The sequence below is a fragment of the Colletotrichum destructivum genome, chromosome 6 (assembly GCF_034447905.1).
Source record: "Colletotrichum destructivum chromosome 6, complete sequence".
Taxonomy (NCBI): Eukaryota; Fungi; Ascomycota; class Sordariomycetes; order Glomerellales; family Glomerellaceae; genus Colletotrichum; species Colletotrichum destructivum.
Genome location: NC_085901.1, coordinates 3,945,761 through 3,960,379, shown reverse-complemented (window position 1 = coordinate 3,960,379; position 14,619 = coordinate 3,945,761). Strand labels below are relative to the sequence as shown.

General features: G+C 56.0%; 6 protein-coding genes across 6 annotated transcripts; 3 read left to right on the top strand and 3 right to left on the bottom strand.

The window, feature by feature from the left end:
- Positions 1 to 522: 522 nt before the first annotated feature.
- CDEST_10410 (Putative HotDog domain superfamily protein) lies at positions 523 to 1,904 on the bottom strand. Its single transcript, XM_062926568.1, has 4 exons — positions 1,483 to 1,904; positions 1,358 to 1,405; positions 1,097 to 1,303; positions 523 to 1,014 (listed from the first exon to the last, which is right to left on the bottom strand). Exons 1-4 carry the CDS (start codon positions 1,852 to 1,854, stop codon positions 709 to 711), a joined length of 933 nt encoding a protein of 310 aa, XP_062782619.1. The 5' UTR covers positions 1,855 to 1,904; the 3' UTR covers positions 523 to 708.
- A 428-nt stretch (positions 1,905 to 2,332) lies between these two features.
- CDEST_10409 (Putative CoA-transferase family III) lies at positions 2,333 to 3,658 on the bottom strand (the record flags this gene model as incomplete). Its single annotated transcript, XM_062926567.1, has 1 exon — positions 2,333 to 3,658. The coding sequence occupies one exon, from the start codon at positions 3,656 to 3,658 to the stop codon at positions 2,333 to 2,335; it is 1,326 nt and encodes a 441-aa protein (XP_062782618.1).
- A 423-nt stretch (positions 3,659 to 4,081) lies between these two features.
- Positions 4,082 to 5,554, top strand: CDEST_10408 (Putative acyl-CoA oxidase/dehydrogenase, middle domain, acyl-CoA dehydrogenase/oxidase; the record flags this gene model as incomplete). Its single annotated transcript, XM_062926566.1, has 1 exon — positions 4,082 to 5,554. The coding sequence occupies exon 1, from the start codon at positions 4,211 to 4,213 to the stop codon at positions 5,552 to 5,554; it is 1,344 nt and encodes a 447-aa protein (XP_062782617.1). The 5' UTR covers positions 4,082 to 4,210.
- A 644-nt stretch (positions 5,555 to 6,198) lies between these two features.
- On the bottom strand, positions 6,199 to 8,093 carry CDEST_10407 (Putative major facilitator, sugar transporter, major facilitator superfamily; the record flags this gene model as incomplete). The annotated part of the gene is made up of 5 exons (XM_062926565.1): positions 6,199 to 7,160; positions 7,219 to 7,342; positions 7,396 to 7,451; positions 7,533 to 7,691; positions 7,826 to 8,093. The coding sequence occupies 5 exons, from the start codon at positions 8,091 to 8,093 to the stop codon at positions 6,199 to 6,201; spliced, it is 1,569 nt and encodes a 522-aa protein (XP_062782616.1).
- Positions 8,094 to 10,328: 2,235 nt separating this feature from the next.
- On the top strand, positions 10,329 to 11,597 carry CDEST_10406 (Putative mycotoxin biosynthesis protein UstYa; the record flags this gene model as incomplete). Its single annotated transcript, XM_062926564.1, has 3 exons — positions 10,329 to 10,587; positions 10,662 to 11,090; positions 11,242 to 11,597. 3 exons carry the CDS (start codon positions 10,329 to 10,331, stop codon positions 11,466 to 11,468), a joined length of 915 nt encoding a protein of 304 aa, XP_062782615.1. The 3' UTR covers positions 11,469 to 11,597.
- A 211-nt stretch (positions 11,598 to 11,808) lies between these two features.
- On the top strand, positions 11,809 to 14,476 carry CDEST_10405 (uncharacterized protein; the record flags this gene model as incomplete). The annotated part of the gene is made up of 7 exons (XM_062926563.1): positions 11,809 to 12,094; positions 12,182 to 13,057; positions 13,130 to 13,196; positions 13,274 to 13,463; positions 13,528 to 13,705; positions 13,766 to 13,915; positions 13,978 to 14,476. The coding sequence occupies exons 1-7, from the start codon at positions 11,940 to 11,942 to the stop codon at positions 14,474 to 14,476; spliced, it is 2,115 nt and encodes a 704-aa protein (XP_062782614.1). The 5' UTR covers positions 11,809 to 11,939.
- Positions 14,477 to 14,619: the final 143 nt, after the last annotated feature.

The window sequence follows — 14,619 nt, the reverse complement described above, 5'->3', positions numbered from 1 at the left end:
GGCCGGCCACATCAACCCTTCAAACCAGACTTGAGGGATAAAATCCCTTCGATTCCAATCCAAAAAAACCAGCCCTTTCATCGGGCACTTTCGGTTGCATTTTGATAGCCACGCTTTGATTCTACAAATATGGACGAGATGACGCTTGCCGGGTAGGATATCACCGAATTGAATGCCCAATCGATTTAGCACAGTATAGACAAAGCATGGTCATGTTTTAATACAAGAAGAATACCTCAGGGGGCCGCCTACTGTCGACACGGGCGCCAAAATACGTTGACTCGCATCCGTTCACCCCTGCACCCTCTCCACCCGCTGCTCCCTTGAGCGCGCCCTTTCGTCAACTGCGCCCTATAGCGGAGGAGAACGTCACCAAGAAGGGCCGTGACATAACCTCGGGCAGATGCGGAGTGTTCCGGACACGTTTACCTTGTCATCAGAACAGTCGGAGAAGCTAAGAAGAACCGCGTCTCTGGCGGAATTCTCTCGAGGCCTGCTTTTCCTGCAAGGAGGCCAGACAACATGAGACTCCAGTGGAAAGGCTGCGCGCAAGATTACATAGAAAGAAAAACGCAATGGGATCGAGAGGTACTGCATTCAAGCCCTCCCAGTTCTAAGTTTCTCTACGGTCATATGTATGATGTTGTTCTATATCCCTTGCTGGATGGGCTAGTAAATGTTCACGTCGGCGTCAAAGGCGACCCCCGGTCATCCATGCTGTGATTCCAGCTCCTCAACGGCCTCAATGGCCTTTCGTGCCTCCTCGGCGTACTTCCTCCTGGCTTCCTCCTGCATGGTGAATGTGCGCTTGAGCTTTTCAACCATGAAGGGTTTCAGCACGGAAACCTTACCGACCGTGTAGTCGTAGATGGCCGTCTCGTCGATGACCTTGGCGGCGATCCGACGGTGCTGGTCCGATAGAATCCAGGACTCCATGCGAAGACTTGTCGAGTCGGGCGTTGGCGGCTCGGTCAGCCTGTACAAGACGTAAACCCTGTCGGGATATTTCATCGGCTGAAAGGGCGCAGGTAGTAGCCCATCGTTAGCGATTCCCTCCAGGGGGAGACATGAGGGGGGAGTGACTGGCTTGACATACGAACTTGAACTCGGTTGTCATCATCTTCAGGATGAGGCCGAGGCTGCGAGGGGTCACGAGATCCTCCCACTGCTTCCTTTCCTCGGCCGTGGCATCGAGCCCGTGGTGACGGATGAATTGGACTCGGGCCGACTCGACGTAGCGGTTGTACATGACGTTGTTGATGTGTCCTGGTTGTTTACACATTAGTCTGGACATCTCCTCTTCCTGGTGTTTGGCATGCGGCGCATGTTACATACCCTAATAAGGCTGTGAGCTTACGGGCATACCCGATTGACCGGTGTGAGCTGCATGACTTACCATGCTGTCCTGATCGAGTGGAAGAATTAGCAACAATATTCACAGCCGGGATAGAATCATTCGCCCTTCGCCGGCCGAGATCATACCATGTCTCCCCAGAACACCTGGTGGTTATCCAGGCCTCTCCACCTGGGCTCGGTAAGGAAACCTTGACTGCCGGCCAGGAAGCCCATCCAGTTCGCGTTCGTCTGCTGGAGCAGCCGGTCGGCCTCTTCGACGCATCGAGGAGACTTGGGAGCGTCCCTCAGACGCAGGATCCGCGCCTGGAGCTCGGAGAACCATCTTGACGAAGCAGTCGGCGAGACGGATGACGTAGCTTCACCAGCTTGCTGCGAGTCGTCGCATTTCAGCTGTGCTTTGGCGTAGGTGCTCTGTGCCCGAATACAGACCGCCGACTGGAGCGGAGGGAGGCGTGTTGATCTGACAAAGGCTGACCGCAACATAGTGTACCGCAACATGAGACCAATATGGGAGAGGGCAGGTTGAGAAAGAGGTTTGGAGACAAATGCCAGCGGAGGTCGGTCACCCTTCCCTGGTTACTGATTACTGATTACTCCAATATGTAGGTAGAATGCGACTGGGGGGTTACATCTCCGATCCCCCGCACCTTTCTCAACCCCATGCCGCGGCCCGCGCCTTTCGTGTCAAACCCCCTCCCTGTATTTCTTATCTCTGGGGTACCGTCTAGGTCACACAGGCGGGCGAATTAGTGAACTGAATCGAAAATGGCAAGCTGTCAAGCCTTGTTACAGGCATTGTTTGTAGACATAGTCACAGCAAGGGTGACGAATGTGACACGAGGGCCGCAATGCTGTGTAAAAATCACCCTATGTTTCCATTCATTGATTCAGTCGTACGTAATGTCAACCGCTATAACCAAACGGCCCGTAAGCATCCTTACCACTAGCTGGGACGGAACTCTCCTTGACCAACACATCAAGGCTCAACTCCCAGCTCCCTAAAGATTGACTCATTGTGCTCGCCGAGCCCAGGAACTCTGTCCATCCTCGACTCTCGTACCGATGCGAATCCCGGCGGGATTAAGGCGGGAATCTTCCCCGCCGGTGTCTCGACATCTGTCCACCGCGCCCTGGCCTTTAGTTGCGGGTGGTTCCACACGCCCTGCATGTCGTTCACGTTGGCGTTGGCGATGGCCGCGCCGTCCAGCTTCGCGAGGACCTCCTCGGCCGACGAGCGCGCGAACACGCGGCATATGACCGCCTTCAACTCGTCCCGATGCCGGACCCTGAGCGTGTTGCTCACGAACCGCGGGTCCCTGGCCAGCGCCTCGTCGCCCAGCACGTCGCGGCAGAGGTTCGTCCACTCCCGCTCGTTTTGCACGCCAAACATGACGGAGCCGCCGCCGCCCGTCTCGAAGGGACCGTAAGGGTAGATGGAGGCGTGGGCCGCCCCTGAGCGGGCCAGGCCCGGGGCGTCGTTGTAGGTGTAGTACATGGGGAAGCTCATCCACTCGACCATGCTCTCGAGCATCGAGATGTCTATCCGCGCGCCCCGGCCTGTCTTGCCCCGCTTGATGATCGCGGCCAGAATGTTGGAGTAGGCGTACATGCCGGCCGAAATGTCGGCGATGGAGATGCCAGCCTTGGCCGGCTCGGGCCCGTTACCCGTGACGGAGAGGAAGCCGGCTTCGCTCTGCACGAGTAGGTCATACGCCTTCTTGTCTCTGTACGGGCCATCGGAGCCGTAGCCTGAGATGTCGCAGACAATCAGCGAAGGGTGGGTTTCTCGGAGCGTGTTGTAGCCCAGGCCGAGCCGTTCAGTAGCGCCGGGGGCCAGATTCTGAACCAACACATCTGATTTGGCAAGGAGCCTCTTGAGAACGTCAAAGTCTTTGGGTTTCTTCAGGTCCAGGGCCAGGCTCTCCTTCGAGCGGTTTGCCCAGACAAAATGCGAGGCCATTCCGTTGACTCGGGTGTCGTAAGCCCTCGCGAAGTCGCCGACGCCGGGACGCTCGATCTTGATGACCCTGGCACCCATGTCGGCAAGCTGTCTGGTACAAAAGGGTGCGGCTATGGCATGCTCGAGGCTGACGACAGTGATGCCTTCCAAGGGAAGCGGTTCCCCTGCAGAAGACTTTGGTGCGTTCGAAGTGGCCATAGTACGACGGGACACGCTCCTGTACCTGGGCAGAGACTCGATGCATCTTTGGAGTTGCTGTGATGTGGTGGCCGGTCTGTGTGCTCTTGCGAAAGCTGTGATCCTGGGGATCATTACCGATAGCACGGCTTTTGGTGGAGGCATGGTAGTATTTGCGGGTGGATGTATAGATGAAAGCGGCAAGGTTGGCCTGGGATTCAGTGTTCGGTGAGTTAACCTACGGCGCCGAGAATTCCAGTCAGCTAGTAAACCCGAATTGAAGATCGGATCTTTGGACTTTGGAACTTGTCAAAGACAAGTGAACTGTAGGCATCTGCCAGACTTGTGGCTTACTCTCGGCCCCTGTCTGAGGACAAAGGGGAGGCCCATACGTTACCTGGGTGGTGGGAACTTCGAACTCGGCTTCTTGACCCGTAGTCGGCTATATGGAGAGGGATCGAGCTACCCTGCCAGTCCTAGCGCTGGTTGTGCATATTTGGTGTCGTCATTCGCCAATTAATTACCCTGGAAGACAGTTGCCGCACGTCCAGGTCTATTTGCCGGCTGTGAAGTTGGTTGGCATCTCATATGAGCTTGGCCTTCACGACTGCGAGTCGGCGTTTGTGAGGTTGTATATATGGTACAAACTGAAGTCTTTCTCAACTCCGTTTGAACCTATAGACCCAGTCATCTCATACTCTCTCAAATCAACACACAATGTCAACGCCGATAGCACGGAAACTTTGGCGCGTTGCGCGGCCCGCCGTTAAAACGGCTGGGTGCTTTCGCTCAGTAACAATGACACCATCACCCACACTATGCGCCGCCGCCTTCTCAACAACGCCAACTCGCAAGATCATGGAGACAACCGGCTTCACGGAGAACCAGCTCACAGTCCGCGAGGCCGTCAGCCAGGTCTGCTCCGAGTTCCCCAACACCTACTGGCAAGAGCGCGATCAGACCGAGCAGGACCCGAAGGAGTTCCACGCGGCGCTGGCGAAGGACGGATGGCTCGGTATCGCCCTCCCGGAGTCCCTCGGCGGCTCCGGCCTGGGCATCTCTGAGGCCACCATGATGATGCAGACCATCAGCGAGTCCGGCGCCGGCATGGCGGGCGCCCAGTCCATCCACGCCAACGTCTACGCCACGCAGCCGCTCGCCAGGTTCGGCACGCCGGAGCAGCTCGAGAGCACGATCCCCAAGATCATCTCGGGCGAGTGGCGGACGTGCTTCGGCGTCACCGAGCCCAACTCGGGCCTCGACACGCTGCGCCTCGCGACGACGGCCAGGAAGCAGACCGACGGGTCCTACCTCGTCACGGGGCAGAAGATCTGGATCACCTGCGCCCAGGTCGCGTCCAAGATGATCCTCCTCGCCCGCACCAAGGCCTACGAGGACTGCGCCAAGCCGAGCGAGGGCCTGTCGCTCTTCTGCATCGACCTCGACCGCTCGCAGCCGGGGCTCGACATGCGCAAGATCAAGAAGATGGGCGGCCGCGCCGTCGACGCCAACGAGGTCTTCTTCGACAACTACCGCATCCCCGCCGGCTCCCTCGTTGGCCGCGAGGGCCAGGGCTTCAAGATCATCCTCCACGGCATGAACGCCGAGCGGTGCCTGCTCGCCGGCGAGGCGCTGGGCCTGGGCTACGCCGCCGTCGCCAAGGCCTCGGCGTACGCGCGCGACCGCGTCGTCTTCAACCGGCCCATCGGCCAGAACCAGTCCATCGCACACCCGCTGGCCGACGCTTACATGAAGCTGGAAGCCGCCAAGCTGGCCACCTACCACGCGGCGCGGCTGTACGACGCCAGCAAGGACGACCCGTCCATCCGCCAGGACCAGGTCGGCGTCGCGGCCAACAGCGCAAAGTACATGGCGGCCGAAGCCGCCTTCACGGCCTGCGAGCGCGCCGTGCTGACACACGGTGGGATGGGGTACGCCGCCGAGTACGACGTCGAGAGGTACCTGCGCGAGATCTTTGTGCCCAGGATCGCCCCCGTGTCTCGCGAGATGATCTTGTCTTACATCAGTGAGAAGGTTCTCAACTTGCCGCGGAGTTATTAGCTTGTGCACAACCGTGGTGGTGGGTTGCTGGACTTGTGGAGTTATCTGGGGATCAAACGGAAGCATTTTGTAAAAAGAACGCATTACTAGCATCCGATGGGAGTAATTAATCACCAACCCTAGTTCGGAGTGCAACTTGTTGGTCTTGATGGCCAACATTCAGACCTCTTCTGAAAACTTGCATTCGTCTCTATACTTCTACAACGACCTCCTCTCTGCATTGGAATAAGGAAGAACTTTGGATCATGCCAATCAACTTTTGGATACTATGGGCGAACTTTGATGTCTCTGATCAGCCCTCCAACCCATCCATAAATGGCACTAAAAGACACGGCGATAGTTAACAGCATGGCGGTCGTCTTTGCAAGTCTTGTAAGCTAGTGCTTGGTCAACTTCGGCCAGGATCCCTAGTCTCCGGTATAAGAACTATGGCCCTTATCCTCACTGAAGGAAACCTCGGATATAGTCGCCGAACACTTTTGAGGGCAGCATTGCACCTGTCTGACCGTAATGCTCCACTCCTTGTCGATGTGCAAGGGTCTCAGTCCGGGCAACTTAAAGAAGTTGTTTCTGGCTACCAGTGCCGATTTGAAGTCTTATACCTCTAATCCTGGTATACGAAAGGTAATGACTTGGACCATTTTTTACTGTGAATCTTCCAACGACGTAGGCTCTGGTTTGTCAAAGATGCTAGAGATTTCCTCAATCGTGTATCCCTTGGTCTCCGGGAACAGGAAATAGGTGAACAAAACCTCAAAAGCCAGGATGCCGACGTAGACTATGTAATACCTCCAGCCCATGCTGTGCAAGGCCACCGGGTTAGCATAATGGCCGGCGGCGCTGAAAGCATACATGAGGAGGTAGTGCATTGCCATGGCCTTGGCCCGGAGGTGGTAGGGGCATATCTCGGCGATGTACATGGGCGTCAGCGGGGCGTATCCTATGTCGTATCCGAATTGGAACAGGAAAACCATCGCCACTAGGGCTCTGCTGGATGCCACTTGCGGCGATTGGGTGAACTGCTCCGTGGCCACGGTGAAGCCGACCATGGCGAAGAGCATGATGACGCTCGAGGACACGAAGAGGATGCGGCGGCCGATCTTGTCGACGAGGCTGGCTCCCAAGAGCGCAGCGCACAGGTTGAAGACCTGCAACCCGCCGTTGATGCCGGCCTGCTGCGCGGGGGCCGTGATGCCGACCTGTCGCAGGGCGACGGAAATGTAGACCGTGATGATGCCGCCTCCGCTCCACGATCCGAAAATGGTGGAAAAGATGACGAGCAGCAGTCTCCGGCGGTTCCCGGGCCCGCGGAACCATGTGGTCCATCGCGTAACTTGACCCTGCACGTCGAGCTCGATCGCTTGGCGGATTTTGGTGTACTGGGTCAGCACCACCTCGTCGTACGGCTTCCCGTCGGCGTGGAACCGCACCAGGATGTCTTTGGCCTCGCTGTGACGGTTGTGCGAGACGAGCCACCTCGGGGATTCCGGCAAGAGGAAGATCAACGGGAGCTGGGCTGCGGGCGGGAGTATCTGCAACAATGTCGGGATTCGCCAGCTCCACTGCGTGGGAATATGTAGGGTCCCGAAAGAGACCCAGGCCACGACTGGCGCAAGCGGGGTCAGCGCAGGCATATGAAGCGCATAGACAGACGTCCGACTCACCGAGAGACCCAACAAAGAACAGAGACCCGTATCCGCTGACCAGGAAGCTCCTCTGGCGCGGGTGGGCGAGCTCGGTGAGGAGGACGGGGCAGCTGGCAGTGACGAGCATAGAGCCCATGCCAAGCTACTCATTGATCAGGAGGTTGTCAACCCAGTCCCAGGGATGGAAACACTCACAACGAACCGAGTGAGCACGTATAGCCGTGCGTCGTAGCAGAAGATCTGCCCCAGCACTGTCATGAAATGTCAGTTTTTGTGCCAACCCACCCGTGTGGGATGTTCAAGCGAACAGGTGGGGATGGATGGCCGCATACCAGCGCCGATGATGATAAGGTCCCCTACCACGATCACAACTCTCCTTCCAAAGGTGTCCAGAGCCCAGCTCACAGCCGGGAATGCGATCATGGCTCCGAACGAGTAGCCAGCGCCCATCAGCCCGATGAGGCTGCTGCTCTCAGGGCTCAGGCCGAGATCTAAATGGCTTGTGTTACCATCTGTGCATGTCTTTCTTCACGACATACAAGTCATTCAGGACGGCTTCTTACCATGAAACCCTACGTTCAGTCAGTCGGCGTAGTCATGCGATGTTGTACGTATCAGCACTTACAGTGTGGCATGGTCAACAAAGAGCCCATGAGGGTACCATCATATCCAATCATCAACGGGCTAATGAAGACGGCGAGCAGCCGGAGGTTCAGACTTCTCAAGCCACCGTCTTTCCACCATCGCGTATGGGAAGTGCTAGGTGCATCTGTAGTGTTTGAGGGTATGTGAGAGTCGATGGTTTGTTTTTCGCTGATTCTGGACGATTGGTGATGAAACATGTTATCCTCGTCTCCCGGAAACAATATGGAAGCAGTTGTTGGCACCGTCATGTTTGTCCCACAGCTTGAAGTGACGGACAGAGCGGGAAGTTCTCAGGCTGTAGTGTCCTTTGCATCGACTTCAGGGAGGGAGGTAGCTTAGTGGTAGTAATCTTGTTCGGTTGCCCGCGGATATCAGACGCAATGGCCATCCAGAAAGGTCCATGATCGGAAGCCATCGAGGGCATCTGGTGTCCTGCCTCTAAACCTTTCTGCTATCACTCACTTTACTCCGCCTCCCCCTCCCACCGGCTCCCCCCGCCTCCATCGCCTTAAGCTCTCGGTTAAGCTGTTTCGGATCGCCGTCGCATTCTTGACTCGCCAATAACCTTGAACAACCTTTTCTTAGGGGACATGTGCCAAAGCTCATGTAAAGACCACACCCAAGGTAGAAAGGGTTATTCTGGGCGTGCCGAGCTGCCCGGATCGACAACAGGAGAACTGCTTTCCGATTTTGTAGGAGCAGTGAATGATCATAGCTGCCGCCATCGTACTGAGAGCTTGGAGCACCTCACATCTCTTCCCAGCGGGAACGCAAAGACAAAACAGCCAATACCGCACTCAAGACGAATAGTGACCACGCTGGAACATGACGCTACAGTCGGTCTGAGAGCTCCTTCTGTCGGGCTCATCACCAAGAAACAAGGTTACGAGTTGCAGTATGCTGCGTCTCCAAGCGTCTAGCGCGCGTTTCGGCAGACTGGTGCATAACGCAATTCAGGAACTTTAGGCCTAGAGAGTCTTGTGCCATGCCCTTGCTGTATCTATAAAAAAGCGAGGTGCTGCGAAGACATTCGCAGGTTTCTTGGGATCATAATGCCGGATGGAACTGGTCTCCGTCCGCCTGTGAACACTGAGATTTGCCCACACCTTATGCCAAATGTCAGGTACACAGAAGAGGTGAGTTCCAGGGGTTCTACCCCGCTGTATTAACCCGATACCGTCGTACTTTTTGTAGGGACACGAGCTTGATGAACGAAAGCTTAAGTTGGCTCTACCTGTACACTGTAGACCACCATGCTAGGTCAGTCGATTAACACTGCAAGCATCTCTAAGGTCGAAAGTTACGCTCCACGCTATGCTAGTCATGAAGCTGCATATTCATGCTGTTCTCCCAGGGGATATGTGCGCAACGGGGATGGGCAGCTACCTTATGACCTTTTACCGTCACGGGCGCGCAAGAGAGTTTTTTCAGCCTTTTCCAGTGACCTTCGGGGAAGCTTGTTTGGATGGCTGCACGTGGTAGGGAACTTGGCCTGGAGCTTTCCGAGGTGAGCTCAAGTACATCGTAAGCAATTCTCAAGGCCGCTTCTGGTGTGTATAGATGCGCAGAAGCCTGTTTGATTTTGCAAGGCCTGTAACGGGGCATTTAGTAACAGTTCCGTCCTTCTTGGCCATTTGACTGATCCTCGACTTGGTATTGATGACATACCATCTGAACGGCCAGATACTAGGTGCCCCTACCCGTAGATCATCTGGACTCACATTCTGATCGGGAGAGTAAACCAGCCTGAGTTTGGGCTGCAGATATCGAAGCTTGATACCGTCTTTTTGCGCTCAGTGGGTTGAAACCTCTACTTTCCGTCTTTGAGCTTACATTCTCTCTTTCCGGACTTTCAGTAATTTCCAGCAAATGTCCTCATTTGCGATAATCACCAAAATGACAATCATTCGGATTGTCTCCCCCTAGCTCCACATCATGGGCGCTGGAAGTATGATACCAGCATAAAATGATGGAACGTATTCAAGCTTTTGCCTGGTTCAAATTCGCAGGAACCTCTCGAAGGAGCGTGAGTCACGTACAACATCGCGGCTGTTTGGAGTGTTGAAAGATTTCATTACTCGTCAAAACCAATGGTGCAGGTATTATTAAAGTTGACCTTCAAGGCGCGCGGCAAGCTTTCCTCGGGGCGCGCGCAAGGGTGTTTGATAAGAGGCCATGCTCAAAACTCATTCGCAGCCACATTACACTTTAAGGCTAATGCATGCCTGTGACAGCTCACTTTGAATATTCACGGTGTTCAAGGAAGCCCGGGTTTGGTCTGAATGGGGACTGGATCGACGGCACAAGATATCCATTAACATTTATATAGAATCGGACGCGAATCCTCGGGTCCCGCTGGACGATTGTCATCCTTACAACAACTCGTACGACTAGCCCGCAAACTGCCCCCCCCCCCCCCTCGTTACAATCCAGGCACCAGTCATCCAAGGCTCCCTACAGCGCCTTTTGCTGCATAACTTGCCATGGCCCATGGGTTGTTTTGGAATGCCGTCCCGAAGTCGGAGGCGGAATATGCCCCTCTAGACCAAGGATGCTCATGCGACGAGGATGAGGGCGCAGACAGGTTTCCGGCCCGTCGAAGCGGCTGGTCCCAAACCACCAAACGACTCGTCCAGGTCTTTGTTGTCAGCCAGCTCATCGTTCTTCCCGCCGGGGCGGTTATATGGTGGTTGAACCGCCAGGCACCAATGAACATGTACTTGAAGAAGGTATCCTCGTACTGTAAGTGGTGCTGCATGCATGCCAGTTCACGCGCCGTGGTTGCTATCTGATTGACATTTTCCTTCTTCACATAGCTCCGCTGCTCAATCAGATTGAAATCCCGATGACACTCCGCTTTGATGAACCACAAACCCTCTCGGGCGGCGTCGGCGACATGACGTGGGGGTCTCGACCGAACCAGGAGATTGACAGGATGTGGGAAGAGATCACCAGCGAATCCTCGATCCCAGTGACCGAGTCGGATGTCATCGCCATGAAGAAGGACCCTTCGGTCGCCGCGATGCTGCCCGAGGAGTACCAAACCGGGAACGAAAAGACCTACCTGGGCCACGCGCTCGTCTTCCACCGGCTTCACTGCCTGAACTACATCCGAAAGGCACTTTACAAGGATTACTATTATCCAAACGGCACGGACGAGGTTCCGATGCATGAGCATCACATAGCACACTGCATAGCAATGGTCCTGGACCACATCACCTGTGCCGGAGATCCTGGGGTCTACGGTGAGTGACACATATAGTGCCAGGCCCTCTCTCTTTACAGCACAGCATGTGTCCCCAAGACGCCCAATGCACCCCCCGTCAATCCACCTTGCCTGCCTCTGGGCGGTCTTCTTCTACACTCGGAACAATTGGCTAACTGTGACCTCTCAAGTGTATCAATGGTATGACCATACAGATATTCCGCTGCCCGACGCCAATACGTGGGGCAAGTGCTGGGACTTCAAGCAGTTCCGAAAGGATTTCGACAAGATTGCTCTGAAGGACTTGAACCCCTTTCAGATGGTGAAGCCGCCAGGGGCCAAGTCGGTGACCGAGCACAACAATCTGCAGGAAGTCATCTATAAGACGGCCCAAGAGAAAACTCACAAAAATTCATAGGTAGGGAAACCATGCAAAAAGTAGGTGGTTGTGGTGCTAGGCGTCCAGCCGGATTCTGGTCTCTGATATCCCGGACTTGTGGCGTCTCAGTAGGTACTTTGGAATTGATCATCACTCGAAACGGAATCCGAACTAGAATAAATTCATGACCGTATGCCAGTAGATACCTTCAAGCATCGGTTGTATGATGATGATGTGTAACACAAGTTTTTATATTCATCACGGCACGCCTATTTACTTGATAAGATTCAGCATGATTAGTAATGCCATGAAGTGCGTGACCTTTTTAGGTTAGCGACGCAATGACCTGAACTTGTTTGTACACTACACAACAAAAACACATCACCGCCTTACACACACACACACACACACACATACTCCCTGTAATATCAACCTTGTCCAACTACCGTACTACCATGCTCCCATTCCCAATTTCAGCTTCACGTCAGTAACAGGAATTTGCGCTTCATCATGCCGATAGACGGCCACAAGAAATCCCGCGCGAAGCACGCGTGCAAGGAGTGCAACTCTCGCCGCATCCGGTGTAATGTCACCGAGCGCCACCCGTGCTCCAACTGCGAGACGTCACAGGCGGCCTGCGAAGTCCTGCCCTCGCGGAGAGGCCGGTGAGTTTTCATATAGCGTCCCACAATTTCACATACCAGGTTGTGCTTCCCCCCCGGCGTCGTCTGGATGCTCAAGCTTCACTGTAGATACCCAAGGAGGTCCAAGAGGCAGAAGCAGGGCGAGGAGGAGGCGTCGTCCGCGACCCCGGAACCCACGGGCATCGCCGCCGCCACCGCCGCCTCAGCGGCTCCGCCCTCGGCTTTTACTTCCGCCATGGCAGCGACGCTGGCATCACTTAGCACCGCGTCGCCTTCTACCCGGTTACCCAGTTCCGGGGCCTCGCAGACTCCATTCCGCGTCGAGACACCCGGAGAGGCGAGCTCGACGACGGGCGCATCGACGGGGGGCAGTCGCTTCTTTGGGGAATCCAACTTCATCACCCTCGTCCCGGGAGCCACTGAACCGGGTGGTGAAGCCGTCGTCGGCGGCGGAGGCTTGAAGGGCCGCTTGACCTTCCCGGTGGTGCCCCAGACGCCGCAGTCGGACCTCGCCACGTCGCCCGCCAGCGCGAACCACATCAGCTCGGCAACGGAGCGGTACCTCCGAGACGAGGGCGCGCTCACTTTCCCCGACACGCAGAGCTGCCTGCCGGCTCTGCGGGCCTACTTCAAGTGGTTCCATCCGTGCTTCCCCATCCTCGATCGCGCAGACGTCGCGCGGCGCCTCGTCACGATGGACATCTCGCCTCTGCTGCTGCAGGCGATGCTGTTCATCGGGTCGACCTACTGCGACGAGGCGGCCATCGTCGCCATGGGGTTCAAGGACCGGTCCGAGGCCAAGAGCGTGACCTACTCGCGAGCACGAGTGCTCTTCCACTCCAACTGGGAGAAGGACGAGTTTACTCTCATCCAATCCCTCTTCCTCTGCAGCTTTTGGAGAGGGGGCCCAACGGACTGGAGGGATGTGAGGTACTGGCTCGGCGCGGTTTTGACCCTCGCTCAAACACATGGCCTGCATCGATCGTGAGTTTTTTCTTTTCTTGTCTTTTTTTTCCTGAAGTCACGATAACGGTTTTCAAGCTCACTTCTTCTTAGCACGCGGTTCACAACAAAAGACGCCAATTTCGCACGGATGAGGAGGAGAGTCTGGTGGTCAATCTATGTAAGATCGCATTCAGGCCAACAGCATCGCTTGACACAGCGCGTCTTGGTCGAGCTGCAGTTAACAGACATCTGAAGGTTCGTGAACGGCAAGCCTCCGTCTCACTCGGCCTACCGTGCCGGATCCGTGATGAAGACTGCGACATCGAGCCCCTCACCGCCGCGGACCTGGAGAACGACAGCGACGAGCAGCAGGCCACCAACTTCGGCGCCTCGGAGGCGGAGCATATCCACTACGCGATTAAGATGGTGGAAATCGCACACTTACGTATGTTCTGGGCACTCTTGCGATTTCACGCGTTCCAGAGACTGATGAACATCCATGCTGCTAGTTGGGAGAATCATGGACACCCAATTTGCGCCTGGTCGAGGACCGCCCGCTCCGGCCGAGGTTACAGCCTTGAAGCAGCAACTGGAGAAGTGGAGAGAGAGCTTGCCAGACGACATGCGTCGAGGACCGGACGTTGGGGAGTCTTCGGTTCTGACGTGTCTGATACACCTGGCCTACAAGTGAGTCCTTCATAGGACGAGAGCATAGTCGGCGGATCTCTGACTTGTTTTTTCTCCCAGTCATCTTCGCATTCTTGTACACCGTAACGGCTGGCTTCGCAACCGGGACGAAGGGGACAAGAAAGTAGCTCTCGCGGCCGCCTGCCGCATCAGCCGGATCGCGGAGGACATGCTTGCACAGAAGACACTGCAGTACGGCCAGATGCATCTGTAAGTGAACCGGGAGCTTTGCTTTCTCTAGCCCCAATTACGGCATCGTCTGACTGTTACAGACTCACCAGCCTATTCGCGGCGTTTTGCATACACGCCATCGACGTCAAGTCCGCCGACGGCATCGGCCGGCAACTCGCCGAACACAGGGCGCAGATGTGTCTCCTCGGGCTCAAGGAGATCCAGAAGTACTGGCGCATCAACAACAACGTGCTGGATCTTTTCCTTCAGTACCTGGACGAATCCATCGCCAAACGACTGCACGGCAGCGGCTCGGACTCTGCGGCACCCAGCAACGTCCTGGGCTCGGCGGCGGCGGCGGGCCAGAGTCCCTTCGAGACGTCCGGGACGAGCCCCATGCAGCGGGGCTCGCTCGCCGCCCAAGATATCTCGGGCCAGACGAGACCAGACACCATGGAAGACCAGTACTTCAACCTCATGCGCACGAACTGGGAGGGCGAGGATGCTCTCGGAGATCTGGGCTTGTTCCTGGACCCCCAACTCTATGCCAACGGGCCGATGCAGGTCGAGGGGCTTAACTTCCTGCAGCGTTGCCTATGACAACGGCCCTTGCAACCCTCTTCGGGAACGGTAATCAGTCCTTCTCATTCCTCCTTTGTGGAACTTTTTAGTGTCCTCGCGGGTTGTCCTTCGTGGAGGCGGGGGGGGAGGCGCCGAAACACTGTCAGCCATCTCGGCTTCTT

Excerpts from the sequence above, each read along its gene's own strand:
- CDEST_10410 (XM_062926568.1), bottom strand. The coding sequence starts at position 1,854 with ATGTTGCGGTACACTATGTTGCGGTCAGCCTTTGTCAGATCAACACGC. Across the intron at positions 1,304-1,357 it reads CCGGTCAATCGGGTATGCCC|GAAGAGGAGATGTCCAGACT; the intron begins GTAAGCTCACAG and ends GCCAAACACCAG. Across the intron at positions 1,015-1,096 it reads TGACAACCGAGTTCAAGTTC|CCGATGAAATATCCCGACAG; the intron begins GTATGTCAAGCC and ends GCGCCCTTTCAG.